The 22,335-nt window shown below is 34.6% G+C and overlaps 2 protein-coding genes and 1 pseudogene across 3 annotated transcripts; 2 read left to right on the top strand and 1 right to left on the bottom strand.

Moving 5' to 3' along the window:
* Window positions 1-1,973: 1,973 nt before the first annotated feature.
* Window positions 1,974-11,829, bottom strand: LOC100780183 (importin-5). 2 transcript variants are annotated; one of them, XR_418668.4, is made up of 21 exons: window positions 10,469-11,829; window positions 9,643-9,846; window positions 8,808-8,912; window positions 8,227-8,292; window positions 7,979-8,143; window positions 7,745-7,819; window positions 7,484-7,635; window positions 6,777-6,912; window positions 6,632-6,701; window positions 6,400-6,527; window positions 6,262-6,318; window positions 5,243-5,428; window positions 5,053-5,145; window positions 4,412-4,497; window positions 4,199-4,265; window positions 4,031-4,097; window positions 3,809-3,945; window positions 2,917-3,008; window positions 2,721-2,787; window positions 2,380-2,627; window positions 1,974-2,275 (listed from the first exon to the last, which is right to left on the bottom strand). XR_418668.4 is itself a non-coding variant. In XM_003548680.5 (20 exons), the coding sequence occupies exons 1-20, from the start codon at window positions 11,693-11,695 to the stop codon at window positions 2,463-2,465; spliced, it is 3,345 nt and encodes a 1,114-aa protein (XP_003548728.1). In that variant the 5' UTR covers window positions 11,696-11,829; the 3' UTR covers window positions 1,974-2,462. The 2 variants fall into 2 exon arrangements, 1 of the variants encoding a protein (XP_003548728.1); XM_003548680.5 differs by having other exon boundaries at window positions 1,974-2,627.
* LOC100780712 (probable glycosyltransferase At5g03795) lies at window positions 11,789-15,553 on the top strand (annotated as a pseudogene).
* Window positions 15,554-16,688: 1,135 nt separating this feature from the next.
* Window positions 16,689-19,534, top strand: LOC100778761 (myb-like protein X). The gene is made up of 2 exons (XM_003548678.5): window positions 16,689-16,975; window positions 18,177-19,534. The coding sequence occupies exons 1-2, from the start codon at window positions 16,740-16,742 to the stop codon at window positions 19,417-19,419; spliced, it is 1,479 nt and encodes a 492-aa protein (XP_003548726.2). The 5' UTR covers window positions 16,689-16,739; the 3' UTR covers window positions 19,420-19,534.
* The last annotated feature ends 2,801 nt before the right edge of the window (window positions 19,535-22,335 follow it).

Here is a 22,335-nt window from a genome sequence, read left to right as displayed (position 1 = left end):
ACTTTCCTATATTTTTATGAAATTAACATCCATCCTTTAGTTTTGTAAAAGTACATTTGAGAGCAGGAAGACAGTTATAAAAACTGGTGAATTATCTCATGCAAGAATAAAAATGTCTCTATACTAAAACTAAAACACTTATTATCATCTCAGTTTTTTTATCCAACCAAACAAATGAAAAAAGATAACTTTCAAAATAACTTTTTTCTTTTCAATCCAAGCAAGATGGTGTGTAATGTGCGACACCAAAACTTGTTTCACACCGTGCGTGACTGCGTGAGTGCATTTTTTCTTCTTTTTCTTTCCTTTCCAAGTTTGTCCGTTCACCCTTTCTTCCTGCAAGCAACCGCACCACAATGCCACCGCCGCGATTTCTGGCGACGACAGCCAACATTTTTTGTTCTTTCCTCCTCTTCAACCACCATTATTGTTTCACTTGGTTATAACCATCATTGTTGTTCTAAAACAAGTCGTGTCGCTTAGATTTAAGACATATGTGAACACAATGAAGCTAGATCTGTTGCGTCAATGGAAGACCGTGCAGAACAACCAACACACGCTTGCAACAAATTTTGAAATGGAAGCTCTGCAACGACGGCTTCATCTTCAAGCAAGGGTCTTTGAATCGATGCTTTGTCGTTGTCAAAGGCGCAGGAAGTGGCAACAGAGAGAAAAAAAATCTATTGAGGATTTTGGACTTCAAGTCTCAATTTATGTTGCTTGGGATTTTTTTTACAGATCGGGTTGTGGCTCAGAAATTTCTCTTTTCTCTCAGATTTCAACCCCAAAACTAGGGGGCCGAAGTTGTGAGGCCGGCCCCGGACCTGTCCCAATTTTAACCGAAAAAATTTGAATTGATCCAGTCAGGGTCAAATTTTTCCCCGACAGTTAAAGTTGAATAAGGGGTCAAGAATGAGATTATTAATACTCATCCTGCTAAAAATATACCTATATATAACACATTAAAATTTGAAACTATTAGATAAAATTATATGCTACTATTAAATTGTATATTTTATATTATCATGTACAATCTAAAAATATATTATGATTATTATTTAAAATTATAATTTTCATTTCATGAAAAATTATATTTTTACAAGATTTCATAAGTATGTCAGAGCGAGACAGGACTGGAAAAATCCAATCACATGGTGGGCAAAGATAGGAAAAATCCACCATCCCGTTGGGTTTTGGGAGCGGGGAAAATGGAGAAAATGGAGAGTTGGGCATGAAATAAGTAAAATTGGACCTTGACCTGCCCCTTTGTCATGCTTACCCAAAACACCATTTCTTTGTTACACTGAGAAATAAAAGTCGGGTAACGGTTCTGGATTGGCATGGGAGAACATAGGAAATTTGATGTACGGAAGAGGAAGAGCATTTTCTATAAGTGTGGTTGTGTTAATGATGCTTTGTAATTAATTGTTGTTGCTTGGATAACCTTATTTTCTGGAAATTTTATATAAATTTGAGTGGGTTGATTAAATTTCTTTATTGTCTTAATTTTTTCTTTTCTTCATTCATCCTTCCCCTCACCGCCGTTGTCATTGAAGAAGCGCAGAGGGGCGATAAGAAGATGGGGAAACTTTATGTTTTTCGATACTTTTTTTTTTATATTTGTTGGTCGAAGAGGATGGAAGGCTCATCTTCGACAAGGTGGAAACGGCGTCGCCAGAAAAGCAAAGGGTAGAGAAGGATGAAGTGTGTGAGAGAGAGGACAAGGAAAAAGTGCATGGTAAATCAAGAATTAAAGGGACAGAAAAAAAAAAAAAGAGAAAAAATCACACCCATGGATTCAAAATTTATAAAATCTAACGATGTACTTCTGCATGGTGCGAAAGGTGTTATGCTTGCCGTCTCCAAAGAACCTAAAAGTTATGTTAATTTTTTCGCCACCTCCATCTTTCTACCCTACTCGCTTCTATTTTCCCTATCCTAACTTAGGGTACGTAGGAAGGAAAAAGCGCAGGGAAAGAAACATGCAGATATACAAATTAATTAAACTATGACAATATGTTTCCAACTTCCAAAAGAAATGACCCATCAAAACTGTTACAACTCAAAATAAACAAAAGAATGCTATGCGATTTACCTGAGTCGTGCATGACTCAGGATCACGCCTCGTCCCCATCATCCACAGACAGGATCGAGCCACTGTTCATTTGAGAATTCCTTCTGACTATAACACAGTATGCACATTTCACACCAAAACTGTTTCCTATCCAACCAACTCGACACTGCTCTGCCTCTGCAACAAAGCCTTACTCAAGTCCTGGCTTGCAAAACCAAGTATGGATTCAACAATCATGAAACACGAACCAGACACAGCTGCTTCAAAAAAAGACACTCCGAAGATGCCAAAGGAATGAATTTGACCTGACAAAGCAGCTTCTGAAAAGGTAACTATGACATCCCATGACAATAGACACGCATCTTCTGAAGGTGACGATCCAAAACTACTAGGATGATAGGATGGACTGAAGTGCAAGCTGCTGCTGAGGCTGCAAGGATGACCAGGTTGAAGCAAGTGTAGAAGGTGGTAAAGTCTGTTGAAGCTGCCTCAATAAATTAATCATCCGACTAACAGTCTGTTCGTTTGCCAGATTATTTCCCGCACATAAAATCTACACCATAGTTGATGCAAAATAAACATTTATAAGGGAAAAGTGGATCCAGAATATAAAAGCAGTAACTAAGAGAACTAGCATTGAAAGTACCTCGGCAAAAACTGCAACAATTTTGGAAAGATATTGATTGTTGGGACCTATAAGTTCTCTATCCGATCTGAAATTGATCACAAGTGTGTATCAATACATATGACAAATTTTAAACTCAATAAGCAACAGGAACAAGAGGAAGCATATTAGGTAAGTAGCAATCAAGGAAAACACATGTTCTGGATCAGAATTCTACCTTTCAACCATTGAACAAAGTTGGTCATGCACAACCTTGGCTTCAATTAAATCACCTTTTATAGGCAAGCAATTTAGCCAGGCAGGAACAACCTGATTTCAAGCAATAATAACTTGAAGTTAGATATCAAACACACAGGCAGGGGATTTTTCTCTAAACGTTCATTTTCATAAGGATTTAAAAGAAGTGTCAGAACTCAGTACGCATCTTAAAATAAAACCAAGATTTGCAGCTCATAAATTTCAGAGAACCCACACCAAGTAATTGATAATAACAGATTATGAATACAAAACTCATCCCATAATTGTGTCCATGTCTTCTGCACATAAGTATCAATTACTGGACTTGAAGAGTTTTTCTGATGTGAATGACTTGGGCAAAGTCTTCTCTAAGCCTCAAGAATTTATAACAATAGAAAATTAAATGCCTTAATCCTTAGGTTTAGGGATTGAATAAATTAACGTCAAAAGCATATGATCTTTCCTATTCTATCAACAACTAGCATGCATAATAGAGTTCAAAGTCTTTAATTAATAACAAAAATATTAATAGTTGTCTGTGTGTGTGTATCCATAAACCACAAATCCCAAGCAGCAGTTTTTCCACCGCTGGAGAAAACAGAGCCTGCCCAAGAAGCCACTAAGTAATTTTAGCAAAGGCTGAAAGATGACAGCCCTCCATATTATCAGGACTGTATCTGGATAAAAGTCAACCTTTACTCTAATGATAAAAAAATCATTATCACATGAAGTGGCATTAACAAATACTAACCCAAGCATTTGACTACCAACTATACTGTTTCAAATGGTATTAGGATCACAAGCAAGATTAAGTAAACAACAAGAACAGCATTTTCAAACAGCAGAGACATGGGGCACCAAATGTAAAATACCTGTGCTGCATTTATGCTATCACGATGGAATTGGCATATTTTTCCAAGAGCTGAAACAGCATTGTCATATGCCATTATGTTATCAGAATGTAGTGCATTTGGATGCCTTATCACAGCATCTAACCTTGAAAGTGCCTCTGCAATAGAACAGAAACATTTATCCAAAAAATATATATAGTAAGGCACGACAACAAAATAAGAAAATGGTATTGTGCAACTAACCTCCAACAAGGGGTTTGAAAACAGATCCACCAAACTCAGCACAAACACCAACACCATAAACAGCAGCCTGCAAAGAAATTTAATCGTTTTGTGAGATAGTGTCTCAATTACGTCCCAAAACTGAATAAGCAACATTAATATATAATAAAACAAGCAGGGGCAATGAACCTGTCGAACATCTGGATATTCATCATTGCAAGCTTCTAGTAAGAATGGAAGAAAAGAATCATAATATCTGTAGCAACAACATAAAGAAGCATTTAAAATATAGAACAAAATCATTCCAAGTAAAGGGAATAAAATAATTTTAAGTGTGGAATTGCAGACAATCAACAATAAGAACAAAAGAAAAGGGGACCCCCAAAAGGAGAGAGATCTTACTTAAGAGCAGCTTCACGACCATGCTCAGCAACATCATCAAATATACAAATGGCAATTCTCCTTTCCTCTGAGGTTTTGTCTTTACCCTGATTATTGAATATCAGTAGGGGAGGAGGGGAATTGGATCAGAAAACAGAATGGCAAATATGTCTAAGCTATGGCCATCTGTACAAACTTAGAAAGTGTGTATACTCACATACATATTAGCAAGCAGATTGGTAGTAAATTAGTCACTGAACAATCCAAATTATTTTACTTGAGGACCGGGGAGGGGGGAGGCAGCACATCAGCAAGTTCCATTAATAAAAACACATAATTTAATACAATAACATTTCAGAAGGAAGCAGTGTTATAATAGTGCTAGTACACAGTATTATCCAATTTTTGGCTGATTACATGGCTTTCTTTCCCTATAGAAGAGCGTATACAAAATGAGTGCCCTCATAGGAAAGAAAAGATAAATTTTTCCTTCAAATTAAAAGCCTAGAGGGAAAAGATTTGACAAAAAACAGATGGAAAAGCAATGAGAGGAAAGAGAATACAACTTTTAAGCAAGAACATAAAAAAACTAAAGACACATTCTAGCAGCAAAGGAAGATACATTATTAAAGGAATTATAAAAGGAATAAAAAGAAACTTACAAACATAGGAGTTAGGTATGAGGACAGATCATCAAAGAAAGGCAAGAAAGATGCCCTGAATGTCTTTATCAAAGTTCCCAAGCAATCACCAACCTAGAACACATTGATTCAAAATAAGAGCTAGAACAGCACATAAAAAAAAGTATTTAATCAAGTGACTCAGATCACAAAAACAGATTACTGAGCATACTTGATCAAAAAGTTCCTCTTCTTGCTCATTTTCTTCTTTGAGTAGTTCTCTTTCTTCAGCATCAAAGTCCTCTTCTTTGGCCCTCTCTGCTCTTTCATGTTTTCTTGATGAACTGGCCGTAAGGACTTGTTTAATCTCATCAACAATGCTCCGAACTTGCTTTTCATCTAGATGTGATTCAGAGACCTGAAAGCAAATGCCAGCCAGCTTCAGTTTAAAACAACACCTTAAAGAGAATTGATGACTTAAGAAATACAATAAACAAAATCACTGAGATTTTAGAACAGCACAATATAGCACACACATCCAAGTCCTACCATGATGTAGATAGACACAAATATCGACAAAATGGTGCATATAATGAGGACTAAGACTTCAATAAATTAGTGTTATTTTGAATTTTTAGTAATTCAGGATTGCCTAGTTATCAATCTTTGCCTAAATCTAAGGATTCCCATGTACCAAGTTTAGGGAAACTTAAACTTGATTTGAGGACTGAAAAATTGCCTCTAATAGTTTCTCCATCCAAACTGTACTTATCCCCTTCCCCCACTTTCTTCTCCAGTTCAACCCCTTTCTGTCTCTCTCTCACATGCTCTCAATTTCTTCTTCCCTTTCCTTTCTCCCTTACCCATCCTACATGAGTGTTGCAAAAGAATAAACTGTATTTATGATGTTTATACTTTATAGTTTATAAGCACTGCATAGAATAAGAATAAGTAACCACACCACTAATGTTATCCTATTGCATAAAGTCAGAAAAAAAGTTCCCTAATTATTCAATCCATGTTATATTTCACATCTATTCTATATAATCCAAGACACAACATTACAGAAGAACCAGAGCACATGTCATGGACAGAATTTTCTCCCATAAATCATTTTGGGTATCAATTTTTCCTTCACTAATAATTATTAGACAGAAGGTAAATGAGAATGTATATAACAGAACTGTAATATAATTCCAATAAAAAGATGAGTGTACAAATCTTCCACCTGGATAGATGAATGTTACAAACCTGTATGCATTCATTCAATGCGTCCAACATGCTTGCACAAATTTCTACTTCTGGCTCCTGGAAGACAGCAAAGATATATTGATACAAAGCCAAAAAATAAAAGCAGAATGGATACCAATAGATAGGCAGGACTTTAACCTTGTGTAAAGCCTCCACCAAATTTGGTATTATATAATCAGACAACTGTTTTACGTAAGTCTTATCACGACCTTGCGACTGTCCCTTCTCTACAGCTGATTTTGCCGAGGACAACAGTTCTGGCATGGCTATAAACAAAGCAGACAGGTGATATTTGAAGAAAATTCAACAAGGGCTATTGGAAATAAACAAACTATAAGCGAGGTTTTGGTTCTTAGAGCCAAGAAAATACCTGAAACTGCAGCCTTCCTAACTTCTTCGTGGAAGTAAAATTTAAGAAGAGGAACCAATGTGAAAGCAACCTAGATAATTCCACATAGTTAGCCAATAAAATATTACGGACTGGAAATGCAACCAAAATATAAAATAAAGTCAACCTGGTCAATCCAAGGGAAAAATCCTTCCTTCAACTCATCAGCATAGCAACATAGCATGTTACAAGCGGTAGCCTTCTCCTCCAAGACACTAGTCTTAATGCCAATCCTTTTATCCCCAAGTGTGATTGTTTCAATGCTGAAAAGAAGAACAGCCAGATACAAAAGTATTTAAAAACAAAACCAAAATATCCATCAGTATAATCCATATCTATTTCTTCTTCATTCTCAGATCTAAAAATTGCTACTCCTTTTTCTCTCTGCTTATTCCCTTCTTTCTTTACATATGAGAATGAGAGGCCATATAATAAAGGGAATTTCTTTTGCTTTACTTAACATTTAAGCCCAAGATGCCATGAGAGTTGAGACCACACCACATGTTCTACAAATTAGGCTGAACACAACTCCTTCAAACCTCAAAAGTATTTAACTAAAAAAGCATGCCTATGGACAAGTATAAAGGATTTAATACATGGAAGTCTTGACAATGACAGTCATACAATAAATAAAAGAAGCATTATGTAGCTCACACTATCTCAAATGGACAAATATTTTTAAAAATAAAGACAGAAGTTGAAACTCAAATACAGGGAAGGATAACCCAAGGAAATGAAATGAAGAAAATATTGCATATTAAATCATGTTATGCCATGGGTATCAATCAATTATGACAATGACATCAAATTTGGCAATAATAACTGAAAGGGTACCTGTCATCTTCTTCATCAAATTCAGTATCAGAATCCGCTGATGTAATGGTCACATCGGGCTTAAGTTGCGCAGACTGGAGCAAAGGAGGCATGACAAAACCCATGTATGGGAGAAAATCCTGCCCAAGGCACTTGCAAAGCCGCGCCCATGCCTGAAAGCATGGCATCCAAGTGCAAATTTGAGATTTGTAAGAATTTTTACTAGACGACAAAATAAATATATTTCCAAGTTGATGCCAAAAGCTGGTAGAAAGACTATACTTGTAGCATGTAACTTGCAGTTGGATCATCAGCATCCAGTTGAGATTGTTGCAGTGACATCAAGACATCCATGACCTAGTAAAGGAAAAAATGAAAACTATACATTAGCACACTGAAAGTAAACAATAATTAAAGGAAAGAAAATATAAAAATTACAACTTCCAGCAATACATATGAGTTTAAAAAGTAAAAAGAAACACAAGAAACAACACTTTGAACTAAATTAAAATTCACCTGTTTGGCATCATCCCTGAACTTCTCCTTTCCAACAGCCATTCCTACCAAACTAATGCACTCCATTGCTTTGGCTCGAAGCATACGATTAGACTTATCGTTTGCATTCACCAGAATAGCTTTTAAATATGGCATCACAGCATCATAATACTTCTGAAATTGCTCCTGTTAACATGACATTTTATTTAGTAAGTATAAAACTTAAAAGCATTGTCATTACTATGGAGAATATTGGATACATAAAGCACCTGTGAAGAATCAGCAACAGATGCTAAGGCTGTCAATGCTCCTTCTTGAACCATTTGCTTCCCATTCTAGAACACGGGCAAGAAAAGAAAATATAACTATATATTTGGAAAATAATCATCTGAAATGCATAAAATGGGAAACATGCAGGTCAAAATATTTATTATTGATTAATTATAAAGCACTTCACAACAATGGGTCAAACAAAATTTATAGGAGGCAAACGATTATGAAAAAAAAATAATAAAATTACAAACCTATGTGCATGATTGGTTTAGCTCATTTCAAGGAAAAGATATTAAGCAATTATTCCTTCAAAAAAGAAAAAACTCTCCTAAACATGCTCTGAGGCTTACATTGCACTAACCAAAATCCAATTAAGATTAAAAAATTAAATATAGGGAAAATGCAGTTCCACTTGGAGAATAAAAAAAGAAGCCAGGGAGAACCCACAAAGAGCTATTTCTTTCAAACCAAGATGTTCAATCAAGGAAAACACACCATATGATCTCTACAAAGATATTATTATCCAAATATTCTCTAAAATTTTCTTGCCAGGTAGATATCAACAACAGTCAAATACCTGCAGGAGTACCAAAAGTTTGCTCACAATCCCATCTAAGTAAGGTGTTAGGATATCTGAGGTACAATTCTCAGTGAAATTTAGCACTGCAGAAGCAGCATGAGCCTGCAATATACAAGTAAAAAATGATGGAGCAGATTAATGAGTTTCTTAATGTAAATGAAACAAGTTGTTAAAGATCAAGAAAATGAAGATTTGTATTTACACAGACAGAGGTCCAAAAATAATGGCACTAAACAGCAGATCCATTAATTATGAAGAGAGACTATTAGGGTAGAAGAACCCTAATATCTCAAAGAAACTACTAAGCCATATTCAACTGATGAAAAGTAATAATAATATCAGAATATCCAAGATGTTAAAAAATGCATAACCCAGAAAATTCACCCCAGCCATTTAACTTAAATCTAAATGTCTAATAAGAATGAGAAAAACCTCTGCACAAGGCCTTAAGAAAACTGAGTATAGTAATAGCAGTAATTACTAGTTTTCATTTACCACCAGAACCTATAAACACTAAAATACATGAGATAACACAAGATAATAACTGCATGAGATTGCTTTGATCATGCGCAACCAAACTCGATCATTTAATTGGACTAAAATGTCTTATCTCAAGCAAAATGAATACATGATCAAGGAAAAAAGAAAGAACACAAAATAGCATATAGTGGAGCTAATTTATAGAGTCCATCTTAGCACAGTATGAATGAGAATATGCAATGTCACAACACAAATTTTGCACATTATTAGAACAAAAAAGAAGAGCATGACCTGATTTATTACAAAAGGAGACAATGTACCTAATCCAGATAAAAAGCACAACAATACAAACCTGTACTCTTGGATTTTGAAAATCATCCATAGCTCCAGCCAAAGCCGGCAGCACTAAGTGGTGAAATTTAACCTGCAAGTCTGGCCCCAAATCCGTGGACAACTGCCCAATTGCATTTATAGCTGCCCATTGCACTCGAGGGTGAGGATCGTGAAATGAATTTAAAATCATTGACAATACCTGCTCCAGATTCTTTATCATAACCTGCACCATCAAATATCACAATCTTAGAGACAATCCAGACAAACACAAAAACAACTAAGGGATTGTTTCTTCCAGCCAATCATGAACATTCAGCCACACAATGCATTAAAAAACAAAGGCATAGTTGCAGAATTCCCGAAAAAGCCCTGCATACTGTGTACCAAATTCACCATACCACGTGCTGCATTCCAGGTTAAAGGAAGTCTTCTAATAACAACATAAAAATTAAAAAGTAATGTATTGCATACCGCACCTCCACGAATCACATACTGGTACCCATACACAAAGGTTTAAAAACACAACAGCACAACATAAAAGTATGAGAACATAAAAACAGTCGCAACAAACCTAATAAATAGTGTAAAATATTTAATTATGGATGGCCAGCATAACAAGCACATATACCTGTTATCATCACCTGCAGCAAAGACCACAATTCACAACAATCTAAGAGACAACCGCGCACACAAATTAAGATATCTTTTTTTCACAGCTACATACGAACATTCATCCGCACAATGCATAAAAAAACAAAAGCTTCAAACAGAAAAGCAAGAAAACACCAAAAACACATTCCCAATAACCTAGTAAACAGCAAAAGAACCACAGCAAGCAAAGGTACCTTCGAACAACCCTCTGCAATTTGGGCAAGCGCAATGAGGGCAGCATGGTGCTTCTCCCACTCAGGAGCAGACAAGTAGGTGGGCAACAGCTCAGAGGCAACCGGCACAATGGTGTTCCCGCCGAGTGAAATCGAGAGCCTATCCAAGCACTCCTGCCCAAAGCCATAGTTACTCGTCTCGCCCGCGTCCTCTTCCTCATCCTCTGCACCGTGCCACGCAGGATCATCCTCGATATCAAGCAACAAATTCATCAACACACCAAAAAGCTTTCTCACAAACTGTGGCAGCTTCCTCATCATTCCAGGAGCACGCTCCCTCGCCTCAGCGAGAGTAACGACAAATTCAATCGCCAAGTGCCGTGTTCCTTCCTCCAAGGCCTCGGCCTCTGCCACCTGCAGCATGGAACCGACGACATCGGCGATTTGTCGCCGGAGGAAGCGCGGCTCAGTGCCGGCGAGCTCGATGAGAAGCTCGAGAGCCTCCTGAGCGACGGCCTCCTGGCCGGAGTTCAGTGCCTCCGTGAGGGTCTGCATCATGAGAGGGAGGAGGTCCTGGAAGCGGTCTCTGTCGGAGGAGTTGGTGAGGCATTGGATGAAGTTGATGGCGGCAGCGAGGGCGGCGATGCGGACGTCGGAGGGGGTGGAGGAGTGGAGGGAGCGGAGGAAGACGGAGTGGAGAGTGGAAATTTGAGGGAGTAGGGTTTGGCCGATGTAATGAGCCAATTGAGCGAATATCAAGAGCGAGATTTCTTGGAGCCTCGGGTCGGGGGAGGTGACCCACTGGAAGAGGAGGGGGAGGAGGTCGGGCCAGGCGGCGGCGTCGTCGGGGAGGGTGGCGGCGGCAAGCTCTGAGACGGTGTCGCAGAGCTTCTTGGTGATTGATTTGAGAGGCTCGTTGTGGAGGGAGGAGAGGAGGAGGGAGTGGAGGGAGGAGCGGGCGGGAGGGGAGAGGAGGGGCCAGAGGAAGGAGTCGTGGTGGCGCGTGAGGTGGCGGCGGAGGAGGATGGCGGACATGGTGCGGCTCTCGGGGTTCGGGGAGGAGTGGAGGAGATGGGCCAGGCCCAAAAGGAGGGCCTCCGGGCGGGCCTGCTTGCAGAGGTTGAATAAGGACTCCGCCTGGGAGCGGTGGTGGTTGGACGAAGACATCAATTGGGAGATTAGGGATTCCAGCTGGGCTGAGTCCGGGCCCAGGATTAGGGCCACTTGTTGCATCGGATCACTCGCCATCGCTTGCTCTCTCTCTGAAGAAAGCGAGGGAAGACCAAAACTGCAAGGGTTTGCCACTTTCAGGGGGGGATTTTAAATGGCGGGTTTCGATATATGCCTTTCTCTCAGGTTCCTTATCCTACGGTTCTTTTACAGTTCTTTCTAATGGCTTCTGGGTTGGGCCGCTTATCATTCACTCTGTCTCATTTGCCTCCATTTATTTAATAAAAAGATTAAGTTTAAATATCAGTTTGAAGATAGTTAACAAATATTATTAGGATCTAAGATTAATATGATTTGGATATTTTTTATCTTATCTTTTCTTTATTAGTTTGAAATTTTTATCTTATTAATATTTGTTTTCTCTATTAAGATCAAAATTTTATCTTATTTTTATTTTTAGTTAAAATAATTAGAATTTATTTTCTGTTATTTGTTTTTTTCTTCCCAATAAATGAAAAGTCATGTAGTGGAGAACAACAAGTTAAATCTAAAATATCAAATTAAAGGATTTTTTTTCATTGTAAGAACTTTACTTTGTTCTCAAGTTGATTTAGTCAATTGTTTTACTATAACATCCATGTTGTTGTTCAATGAAAAGGATTCCCTTCTTGAACAAAACATAAAGAAGGGCAAGGTTGGGATATCCAATAACAATGAGTTTGTGAAAAAACTAATTCAATAAAAAGGGACCTAAAGCAAGTAATGGTGAGGGGGATAAGAATACCACAACAACCATGGCTAATAATCTTATACAAGAATATATGTTGTGGTGTAAATAAAAAAGGATTTGAATGACCTAGTGCCTACAAAGAATGATCTTCTTGGTGTGGAAGCATAACCCGATGACTTGTTGGAGGATCAATGTGAATCAATAGAAGGAAATGCTAAGAAAACTAGAAATGACCCGTTTTGTCCTAAGGTCACATGTTTATTAAAGGAAGCCTAAAATTTCTACAATCCATGAAAATTACTCTTAGGGGTGTTTGGTGGGTGATAAATTTTCACCAATATGATTGGATTTACTTTTTAGAGAATGAATACTTGGCATCTCAAATGGATAACTTGTATTATGATGATAAGATTTTCACGAATTCATTCCATAAACTCTTTTGATTCTTAAAGATTAGTGATAATTGAAATAAAGTTTTTTAGTTCCTTATATTAGATGAATTAATTCTATAAACTCTTATGATTTTGTTTCTTAAGTAGGTCAAGATAGAAAAAGGTGTTTGAATTTATGTGTGTGCATGATGTTTGAAACCCGGAGTTCATAGTCGAATTCTCAACTAAGGTTGTTGAGAAAAACTAGATGCAGATCAATCTCAATCGAGCCAGAATAAATTGTGTTGCCTCTTTTAATCTCTTTTTCCTCACAACTTTACTTTAGGTATTCAATTTTGTAATCTAGCCTTTGTTTCAAGTGATTTTAATTCAATGGTTTGAAAAATGTTCTTTAATTTTGATTTAGATCTTTAACTCTGATAATTTTATTTTGAAAGTTGATCTTGATAACAAAAAAAAAGGCAGTGAATGCCATTTGGTTTTTTGAAAAACCATGAAAAACTTTGAAAAAATATATTCACCCCTTCAAGATTCCTTTTCTTTTTCCCACATTTGGATGATTTATGAAACCCATAGATAGAAGAAAATGTTAAGTTAAAAAACATTGGAGGTGCAAGAAGAAACAGTGGGTGCAGGATGTAACTTTAGGTGCTTCATCAATCATCATAAAACATACTGTGGTGTTTGTGGGTTCAGTAGTTGGGCTGATGAAGCTACAGTCAATGTGTATAAACTTTACTGTCTTAACTCCAGTGTCTGGGGAATTTTTTTTTTTTTTTATGGTTCAGGAAAATTTGAGATTAACGACGTGTGCCATGATAGAGATATCTTTCTGGAAGACTATAAAGAAATGAATAGGAGCTTATAGATACATGTTTATCCTCACAGGGAAGATGATTCTTTTGCAAACGTGCTTTTGCCTGTTGAATCTAAACCTGGTGGCAATTATGCCAGTGAAAGTTACTTCAAAAAGGTACCTATGAAGAGCCATTTCATTACAAAAGACCCAACAGAAGCAGATCTTTTCTTTCTGCCCTTTTCCATAGCAAGACTGCGGCACAATCGTAGAGTTGGTGTGGGAGGTAAACAAGACTTCATTAGAGACTACATTCAGAATATCAGTCACAAGTATCCATATTGGAACCGCACAGGTGGTGCCGATCACTTTTATGTTGCTTGTCATTCAATTGGAAGGTCTGCCATGGACAAAGCACCAGATGTGAAATTCAATGCCATTCAAGTTGTATGCTCATCTAGTTATTTCCTAACTGGGAATATTGCTCATAAGGATACATGCCTACCACAAATTTGGCCAAGAAAAGGAAATCCCCCTATCCTTGTTTCATCAAAGAGGTAGCACCACTTCTTCCTCTTGCTAATAAGTATTTAGAACCGTGCATGCTCTAGAATGCAAGTTCTAAACCTATCATGTTCTTTACTTTGTCAACTAAATAGGTTGTGAACTATATGAACTTGGCCTTATTTGGATAACTTCTCCATAAACACTTATGGGGGAAGATGGTAAAATGAATTGAGCTTCTTCTCCCATAAGCTAAAATCAATTTACGCCCTTTAGCTTTTGGAGAAATTAAATAAAGATACTTCTATAAAAGTTAAGTGCATAAGTGGGAACAACTCAATTAATTTTACCTTCTTATTTCTTCTCTTACAAATATTTATGGAGAAGTTTAGTCAAATAAGTAGAGCAGTTTTTCCAAGTGTTTGCTTAACCATAGATATTAAAGTGACCAATAAGCTAAAATTATGAATGGGTTCATTTAGTGAGTGACCTGGTAGCATGAGTTTAACAAGATGCCAACTATCAATTAGTTTTGCTGAAAATTTTACTCCAAAAGTAGAAGCTAAAATAATAGATCCCTGTTAAGTATTTAATCTGATATCAGTTAATGTAACTTTTTGACAGAATACAATTGACTTTGTTTGGTTCATGTAGTCCACCCCACTTTTTGACAGAATAGGCTTTGGTGGTTGTTGTATCTGATAATGTAACTGAAGCCAATAAGAGGATATTGGATAATTTCACAAGCAATTCATTACATTTTTGAATTAAATGCATCTTATCTCGTTGGTGCAATAGGCGCCTAAGGAAAAAGGAAAAGAAAGTCTTATCAATCTATTAATAAAGCAGCATCACAACAATGATTTTATTCAGTATGTCAACTAAAACTCATTTTGTTGTGTTTTTTTTCAATCACAGGAAAAGGCTAGCTTTCTTTGCTGGAGGAGTAAATTCCCCGGTACGTGTAAAGCTTCTCGAGACATGGAAAAATGATTCAGAAATCTTTGTGCACCATGGAAGACTTAAAACACCATATGCAGATGAACTGCTAGGAAGCAAGTTCGGCCTTCATGTTGTAGAGATTCAAAGCAAAAGATAAAGTGCATGTATATTGGAAATTAAATTTTTATCACTAAGATTTAGGTGGCTTAAATGCAAAGTGAAAGATTACATTTTACTAGATGAATCTTAGTTGAATGGATGCGTTGAAAGTTGTTTTTGTTTCAACTTTCAAGAGAGCTTATTTATTATAGTTAGTAACAATCTTCACTATAAATAGAAAAGATAATTAGTGGAGAAAAACAACACATGAAGAGAATGTGTATGAGAAAAGAGATTGTGAAATAAAGTCACTTTGTTGAGAGAAAATATCTTTGTGTGAGAGTGTTATCATTTCTTGTAACCATTGAGTGAGGTACTCGGATTTGTAGAGTGATGATACACTATTTGGAATGAGTTACAATTTTGTAATCATTTTTGTGATAGTGAAATACGATTTGAGACGGTTCCGTGGACGTAGGCAAGAGGTGTTGAACCATGTTAAATTTTTGTGTTTATTATTAATTTGTAAGGTGTAATCTTTGTTGTGTTCTCACAATCCTTTGTGGGTGTGAGTAATTTTATTTGTGACAGTGTTAATTATCAACAGTGGTATCAAAAAGTTGATTTCCCAACACATGTTAAGGGCTTTGAAGTGAACACAACTCGCATTGGAGTGATCATTGCCAACTACTATGACCTTCCATTTGCAGATGTGTTAAACTGGAAGAGCTTTTCAGTTGTTGTCACTACCTTAGACATTCAGCTTGGAGAAGATATGAAGGAGCTTCAACAATGGTAGCTAAGAGCTTTTTAGTTGTTGTCACTACCTTAGACATTCAGCTTGGAGAAGATATGAAGGAGCTTCAACAATGGTAGCTTGCCGCGACATGTGGTGATGAAGAAGGTTACCATGCAAGGGAGTTTGGGGATTGTTGTAGTGGCGACAAAAGGACGATGTTGTGGTAATGGTTAGGGATTATGAGTGGCGACAATGGTGGTGTTAAGAAAGATGATGGAAGTGTTGAGAAGGATGACAGAGGTGTTTGTGATGACAATGAGGGATTTGCTGGCGTCAAAAGTGTTGTTAGTGATGACAAAGGTAAATATGGTAAAACATAAGGGGACAAAGATAAACTATGGTGATGAGACCCCACGGTTAAAAGATGTGATACAGAGTGAACTACTTATAAAGGTGGTCCACTGTAGATGCCATCTTAAAAATATTATACTAACATCTCAAACCTTACAATAGAGGTGAAAGTAATAGTAAAAAAGACAGAAAATACTTATTTAATTATACTCATGAGGTGTTGGTGTAATTTTTTCTAAAAATTATATATTTGTTCTGTTTCAAAGTAATATTTGTCTTAGATTATTTTACAAATATAAAAAAAACAATAAATAAATAAAATAATAATAATAATTTTACAAAATTAACCTTATATTATCATTAATTTATTTATAAATTTTATCATCCATAATTAATATTATAAATGATATAAACAAAAAATTAATTAATGTTATATTAAAAAAAAAAAAATTATTTGATTTTTTTTACACGATAATTATGATGAAAAGAATGACTAATGGTTATCCGATGGGAGGTTCCACGGATAGAACACGGGAAGAAGAGAAAAAACGCACCGTCAAATTGGGTGAATGACGCTCTCACTCGAGACCCCGACAAAACTTTTCCTTTTCGTTGAAATGAAAACCGCTTCATCGATATTTCCTTGTATACGCGTCAATGCGTGTGTAACCGACACGTCACTAAATGTCGCACTCAATGGATCCGGAAAATGCTATAAATACCTCAGACACAAGCCAGTAGTACTAAGTCACCAACGTTCCAGTAGCTGCTCCTCAGTTTCTCCAAACCCAAACTTTCACGACAGGTGCGTTTGGTTTTACTTTAAACTATTCAATATTCATCTGATCCTCTAGCTTCATTCATTCATTCATTCATCTTCGTTCAGATCATGATCTGTGCCTTGCACCATGGAAAAATTGAATTAGCTTAATTTCACTGAATTTATGCATGATTAACGGGAATCTAATGTTGATTCTTTTTTATGGCCAGATTTCGTTTGAAATTTTGTTTGTTTTATTTTGTTCTGTTTTTGGTTTGCTTGATTGGCTTTAATTTATTGAGATGTAAAAAAAGTGTTCACAAGGAAGAGGCAATTCAGCTACGTGTACGGAGGAATTCATTCTTGGATATTTATGATTAAAAATAAATTTTGGATTTTGTACTGCTATGACAGAGATTTGCATGTTTTAGCATATTAGGATGTGTAGCATTGATGCGTTCCCTGTTTGGCGTCTTTTGTGCTTCGATGGGCCTTGGATAGGAATAGGTTATTAGTGTTTGTTCGCTAATTAATTGGTTGAATCTGTTGTTGGATATTGTTGTTTATAGTCTCAGATCTTGTACATAATTTTAGTGATTCAGCTTTTTTTTTTTAGAATGTAACTTTTTCTTAAATAGAAAATTGTAGTTTGTTTTGGGTGATATGTTATTGTTGTATGCTTTTGTTTACTTGTCCAAATTGAAGAAAAACAAATTGCAGAGTCTAACTGATTGGGAATTATTTTGTTTATTTGTTAGATATTGCAGTTTTAATCAATTTAGTTCAACTTGATTAATGGTTATACTGAGGTTCTTTATGTTTTCTAATTCCCTCTCTAACAATAGTGAAAGTTGTTAGTAGCTGGTGATTGAGAATTGTTTTGTTAGATATTGCAGTTTTAATCAATTTAGTTCAACTAGATTAATGGTTTAACTGAGTTTGGTTCTGGTGTTTACGAATTCCTGTCTAAGAATAGTGAAAGTTGTTTTTTGCTGGTGATGTTTTTATATATCAATATGTGACATGTCATCCTTATATTTGATTAGCCTTGTTTAGTATTCTGTATGAACTTGGTTGATTTCCATTTGCCTAGCTTGAGCTGGGTATTCTGTCATTGATTTTGAGGAAGGTGCATTAAACTGTTAATCAAGTATGTTGGAGTTTAACTAATGTCTTGCAAGTAATTGTATCAAGCAATTTATTTAAATTAATGGCTTGACTTTACTGTCACATGTGCATGTTTCAGGGACCTGTCAGATTTAGTTAAGGTTTTTGCATCATCACTGTGTGAAGATAATATAGATATGGAAATCTCCCATGACATCAAGATCAAGGATGACAAGCTAGGTGATGTAAAGGAAGAGAAGATTAAGGCAGAAGCGGAACTGAAGCATAAATCAGTTGAGAAAGAGCATACAAAAAGTAAGGAAGAGAAGATTAAGGTAGAAGCGGAACTGAAGAATAAATCAGTTGAGAAAGAGCATACAAAAAGTAAGGAAGAGAAGAAACATAAAGATGAAGATAAATCAAAGAAAAAGAAGAAAGAGAAGGTGGAAGAGGAAGATGAAGAGAGAGAGAAAAAAGAAAAAGATTTGAAAGCTAAAGGGGACGATGGTGAAGAGAAAAAGGAGAAGGATAAGAAGGAGAAGAAGAAAAAAGAAAACAAAGACAAGGGTGACAAAACTGATGTAGAGAAGGTCAAGGGGAAAGAAAATGATGGGGAGGATGATGAAGAGAAGAAGGAAAAGAAGAAAAAGGAGAAGAAAGACAAGGATGGCAAAACTGATGCAGAGAAGATCAAGAAGAAAGAAGATGATGGGAAGGATGATGAAGAGAAGAAGGAAAAGAAGAAAAAGTATGACAAAATTGATGCAGAGAAAGTCAAGGGGAAAGAAGATGATGGGAAAGATGAAGGGAATAAGGAAAAGAAGGACAAAGAAAAAGGAGACGGTGATGGTGAAGAGAAGAAGGAAAAGAAAGATAAAGAGAAGGAGAAGAAAAAGGAAAAGAAGGATAAAGATGAAGAAACAGACACATTAAAGGAAAAGGGAAAAAATGATGAAGGTGAGGATGATGAAGGAAATAAGAAAAAGAAAAAGGATAAGAAGGAGAAAGAGAAGGATCACAAAAAGGAAAAGAAGGATAAAGAGGAGGGTGAGAAAGAGGATAGCAAGGTTGAAGTTTCTGTTAGGGATATTGATATAGAAGAAATAAAAAAAGAAGGTGAAAAAGAAGATAAAGGAAAGGATGGTGGGAAGGAAGTGAAAGAGAAGAAGAAAAAAGAAGACAAAGACAAGAAGGAGAAGAAGAAAAAAGTTACTGGAAAGGACAAGACCAAGGATCTTAGCACTCTGAAGCAGAAGCTTGAAAAAATTAACGGAAAAATACAACCACTCCTTGAAAAGAAGGCTGATATAGAAAGGCAGATTAAAGAAGTTGAAGCTGAAGGTCATGTGGTCAATGAGGAGAACAAGAATGAGGTACAGTAGCTGTTCAGGATGTTCAGGACACACTTATACTATATTGCATAATATACAAACTATGTTTGTTCTTTTTATGTTGTTTTGACTTTTGTGTAATAAAGATGTCTTTTTATTTGAGTAAGAAGTGATACATTTGTACACATTCTTATGCTTCATATGGGAGTGATTTCATTCCCTTTGTCAGTGAAGGGCTGTGCTACTTTTAGAGCTGTCTAACATGTCAACTCCCATTCAATGGAGGCATTACTTAACGTGCAAACATCCTTCAGTCTATTTCTTAAACCCCGGATTCAACTAATAACTAAAATTTTATGTTTAAGGTTAAGATCACAAATAATGAGAAGGTCAATAACAAAGAACTATGCAGAGAATTAATGACCAGTTACTAGGTACTTGGGTATGTGGCTTTTGCATACAGGACAAAAAATATCAAAAACATCAAGCAGGTCTATTTCTTATTATGTGTTTTTAAGCTGCATTTACACTCCTCAATGAATGAAATCACTGGACTAACCTTTGCTCTCTAAACGTTAACTAAAGATAATTCTGCTTTGTTTATTGACCAAATATAAAACAACTCAGTTTTACAAATGCCTTACCAGTTACCGTTTTTTTTAAATATTATGTATATCATGTCACAGGGTATAATCTGAAAAGAAAAAGAATCCAGATGTCTTTGTATTGACTGACAAGTTCTGGTTAGAGAGGCGGGCAAAATAAATTTATGCTTAGATACACAAGCAAAATAATTTTCTCCAATTTTTGGACAGCCGAGAGAGGGTGAATACTGAGAGATTTTTTTCACCAATAGACTATAAGTAAATTCACATCACACTTTAATCCAAATATAATTTAGATAAAATTAAAAATTAGATCAAAATTACATGTTTAATTTAGTACTAAATATTTCTTTTTAAAAATAAAAGATTAAAATTACATTTAAGCAAGTAAGAGTAAAATTAATGTCTACATGTAAATTATTGTTTTGCAAATCACATATAAAAGTCTTGGGAATTGACATTTCTAAAAATTTTAAAAAGTGAAAGAATTTACACATAGCTCAAAAGCAATGAACAATTTATCCAGAATCACATTAGCATCTAAATTATTATGACAAAATTAAATTTCTTTAATTTATTGATTTTAATAATAATTTTAATATAGCTATAATTTCTTATATAAATTTGTATGTGAACAAAAAAAATGTCAAAAAATAATTTTTAAGCAAATTATTATTCATTTTTTTATTATCTTCTTACCAATATAAATTATTAAAAGTTTTCTTATACCTAGATAACTTTAAATTTAATTGCATTCTGTGAAGAATACGAGTGATTAATACCTTTGTTTGTTATTTGTTAATGAGACAAGCTAATGAACATTATATAAGGATTGCCATCAAATAAAGAATAAGAAAAGGCGATGAGAGATCTATTTGATTCGGGCTTGACATTTTTTTTATTGTGTTGTGTCAGGGGGAATAAATTAGATCTGTTTAGTATATTAACATATATGAGTAATAAATAACAAATACAAATTATGCATCCATATTTTTCATGAATTTATTATAGTTCATTTTTATGCATATATATATATATATATATATATATATATATATATATATATATATATATATATTTGAATTTCTATAAAAAAAGTATTGACTTTTACTCATTTACACCTTTTGTAATTATTTTGAGAGTCTTACGAAGATTTCTAACAATGTTAGTCGTAAATATTTTAATGCATTCTATTAAATGCTTATAAGTACTCAAGAAGAAAAATGTACTAAATTTTCTTAGGTTTTTTATGTAATAAATACACTTTTTTTTTCTTAATGTGGTGTTAAGACAACATGATTAATGTTTAACTTATTTTAATTTTCACCGTCTTAGATATCCTTAAATTTTCAAAAGTAAAATTATCTTTTATTTTTCTATTATTGTGTATTATTTTCGTTGCTAATTATAATGATTATAATTATTATTTTTTAGTAAATAAAAATATTTAATTGAACGTATTAAATTCTGTCTACTAATATTCTTTTCTTTACTAATATACTTAAACAGTTGTTGCTAATCTTTTTTTCTAAAATAATTTGATTTGGGAATTCTTATTATATTTTCATCAAAATGTGTTTAGAAAGATTAAAGTGACATGTACATTATTTTTTTAATTTTAAAATTTCTATAATTTCCATAATAATTTATCATTTTTTCTCGAAAACATTAAATAAATAAGAAAGTACATTTTACATAATACTTAATTTTTTGTTGTATATTGTAAGTTTGAGTTTTTTTTAAACGCTAAATTATGTTTTAAGTTCCTCTAAAATTAGTATTGTTTAATTTTATTCCTAGAGTTTTCTAGGAAGCATAGGAAAATATATTACTAAAACACTCCATGATGTAAGAAATTTTTAGGAAGTTTTCTCATCTCTTTCGACTTTTGAAATTACATACTTTCTCCTAGTCTATAATAAAATTAATTAATTTTTTTAATTTAGATTTATAAGTAGATTTTTCATGCCCACTCAGTATACTCTTATAAAGTTTTGAAACATTTTCTTATTAAATATTACAAAGTCTATTTAAGAATAAAAAGTATCAATTAATATTATTATTCATATAATTTTAAAATAAATTTTCTCTTGTAAAATTTTTTATTTTTATTTTTTAATATATTAAATACTCTTCTCTTAAAAGTTTTATCTTTTAGTTTTCGAACCAATTGTTAAAAAATTAAAGTGAATATAAAATTCCATAATTCATACGAAAGTAATTAAATAAAAAAATATTAATAATCATAAAGTGTTACTGATATATTTTACAATTTTGAATTTTATGAAAAATATTTTACATAAAAAATTATCCAAACTTATAATCTGATTAAATTAATTTTCAAATAAAAAATAATTCTCAC

Source organism: Glycine max, chromosome 16, assembly GCF_000004515.6.
Source record: "Glycine max cultivar Williams 82 chromosome 16, Glycine_max_v4.0, whole genome shotgun sequence".
Lineage (NCBI taxonomy): Eukaryota > Viridiplantae > Streptophyta > Magnoliopsida > Fabales > Fabaceae > Glycine > Glycine max.
This window is presented reverse-complemented; position numbering and strand designations above follow the sequence as displayed.

What these genes read in the sequence shown, in the direction of transcription:
- LOC100778761 (XM_003548678.5), top strand. Translation starts at nt 16,740, where the DNA reads ATGACGCTCTCACTCGAGACCCCGACAAAACTTTTCCTTTTCGTTGAA. An exon ending in AACCCAAACTTTCACGACAG is followed by an intron (nt 16,976 to 18,176) that starts GTGCGTTTGGTT and finishes TGCATGTTTCAG; the next exon opens with GGACCTGTCAGATTTAGTTA.
- LOC100780183 (XM_003548680.5), bottom strand. Translation starts at nt 11,695, where the DNA reads ATGGCGAGTGATCCGATGCAACAAGTGGCCCTAATCCTGGGCCCGGAC. An exon ending in AAGAGGAACTTTTTGATCAA is followed by an intron (nt 5,146 to 5,242) that starts GTATGCTCAGTA and finishes AATGTGTTCTAG; the next exon opens with GTTGGTGATTGCTTGGGAAC. An exon ending in AATATCCAGATGTTCGACAG is followed by an intron (nt 4,098 to 4,198) that starts GTTCATTGCCCC and finishes ATTTCTTTGCAG; the next exon opens with GCTGCTGTTTATGGTGTTGG.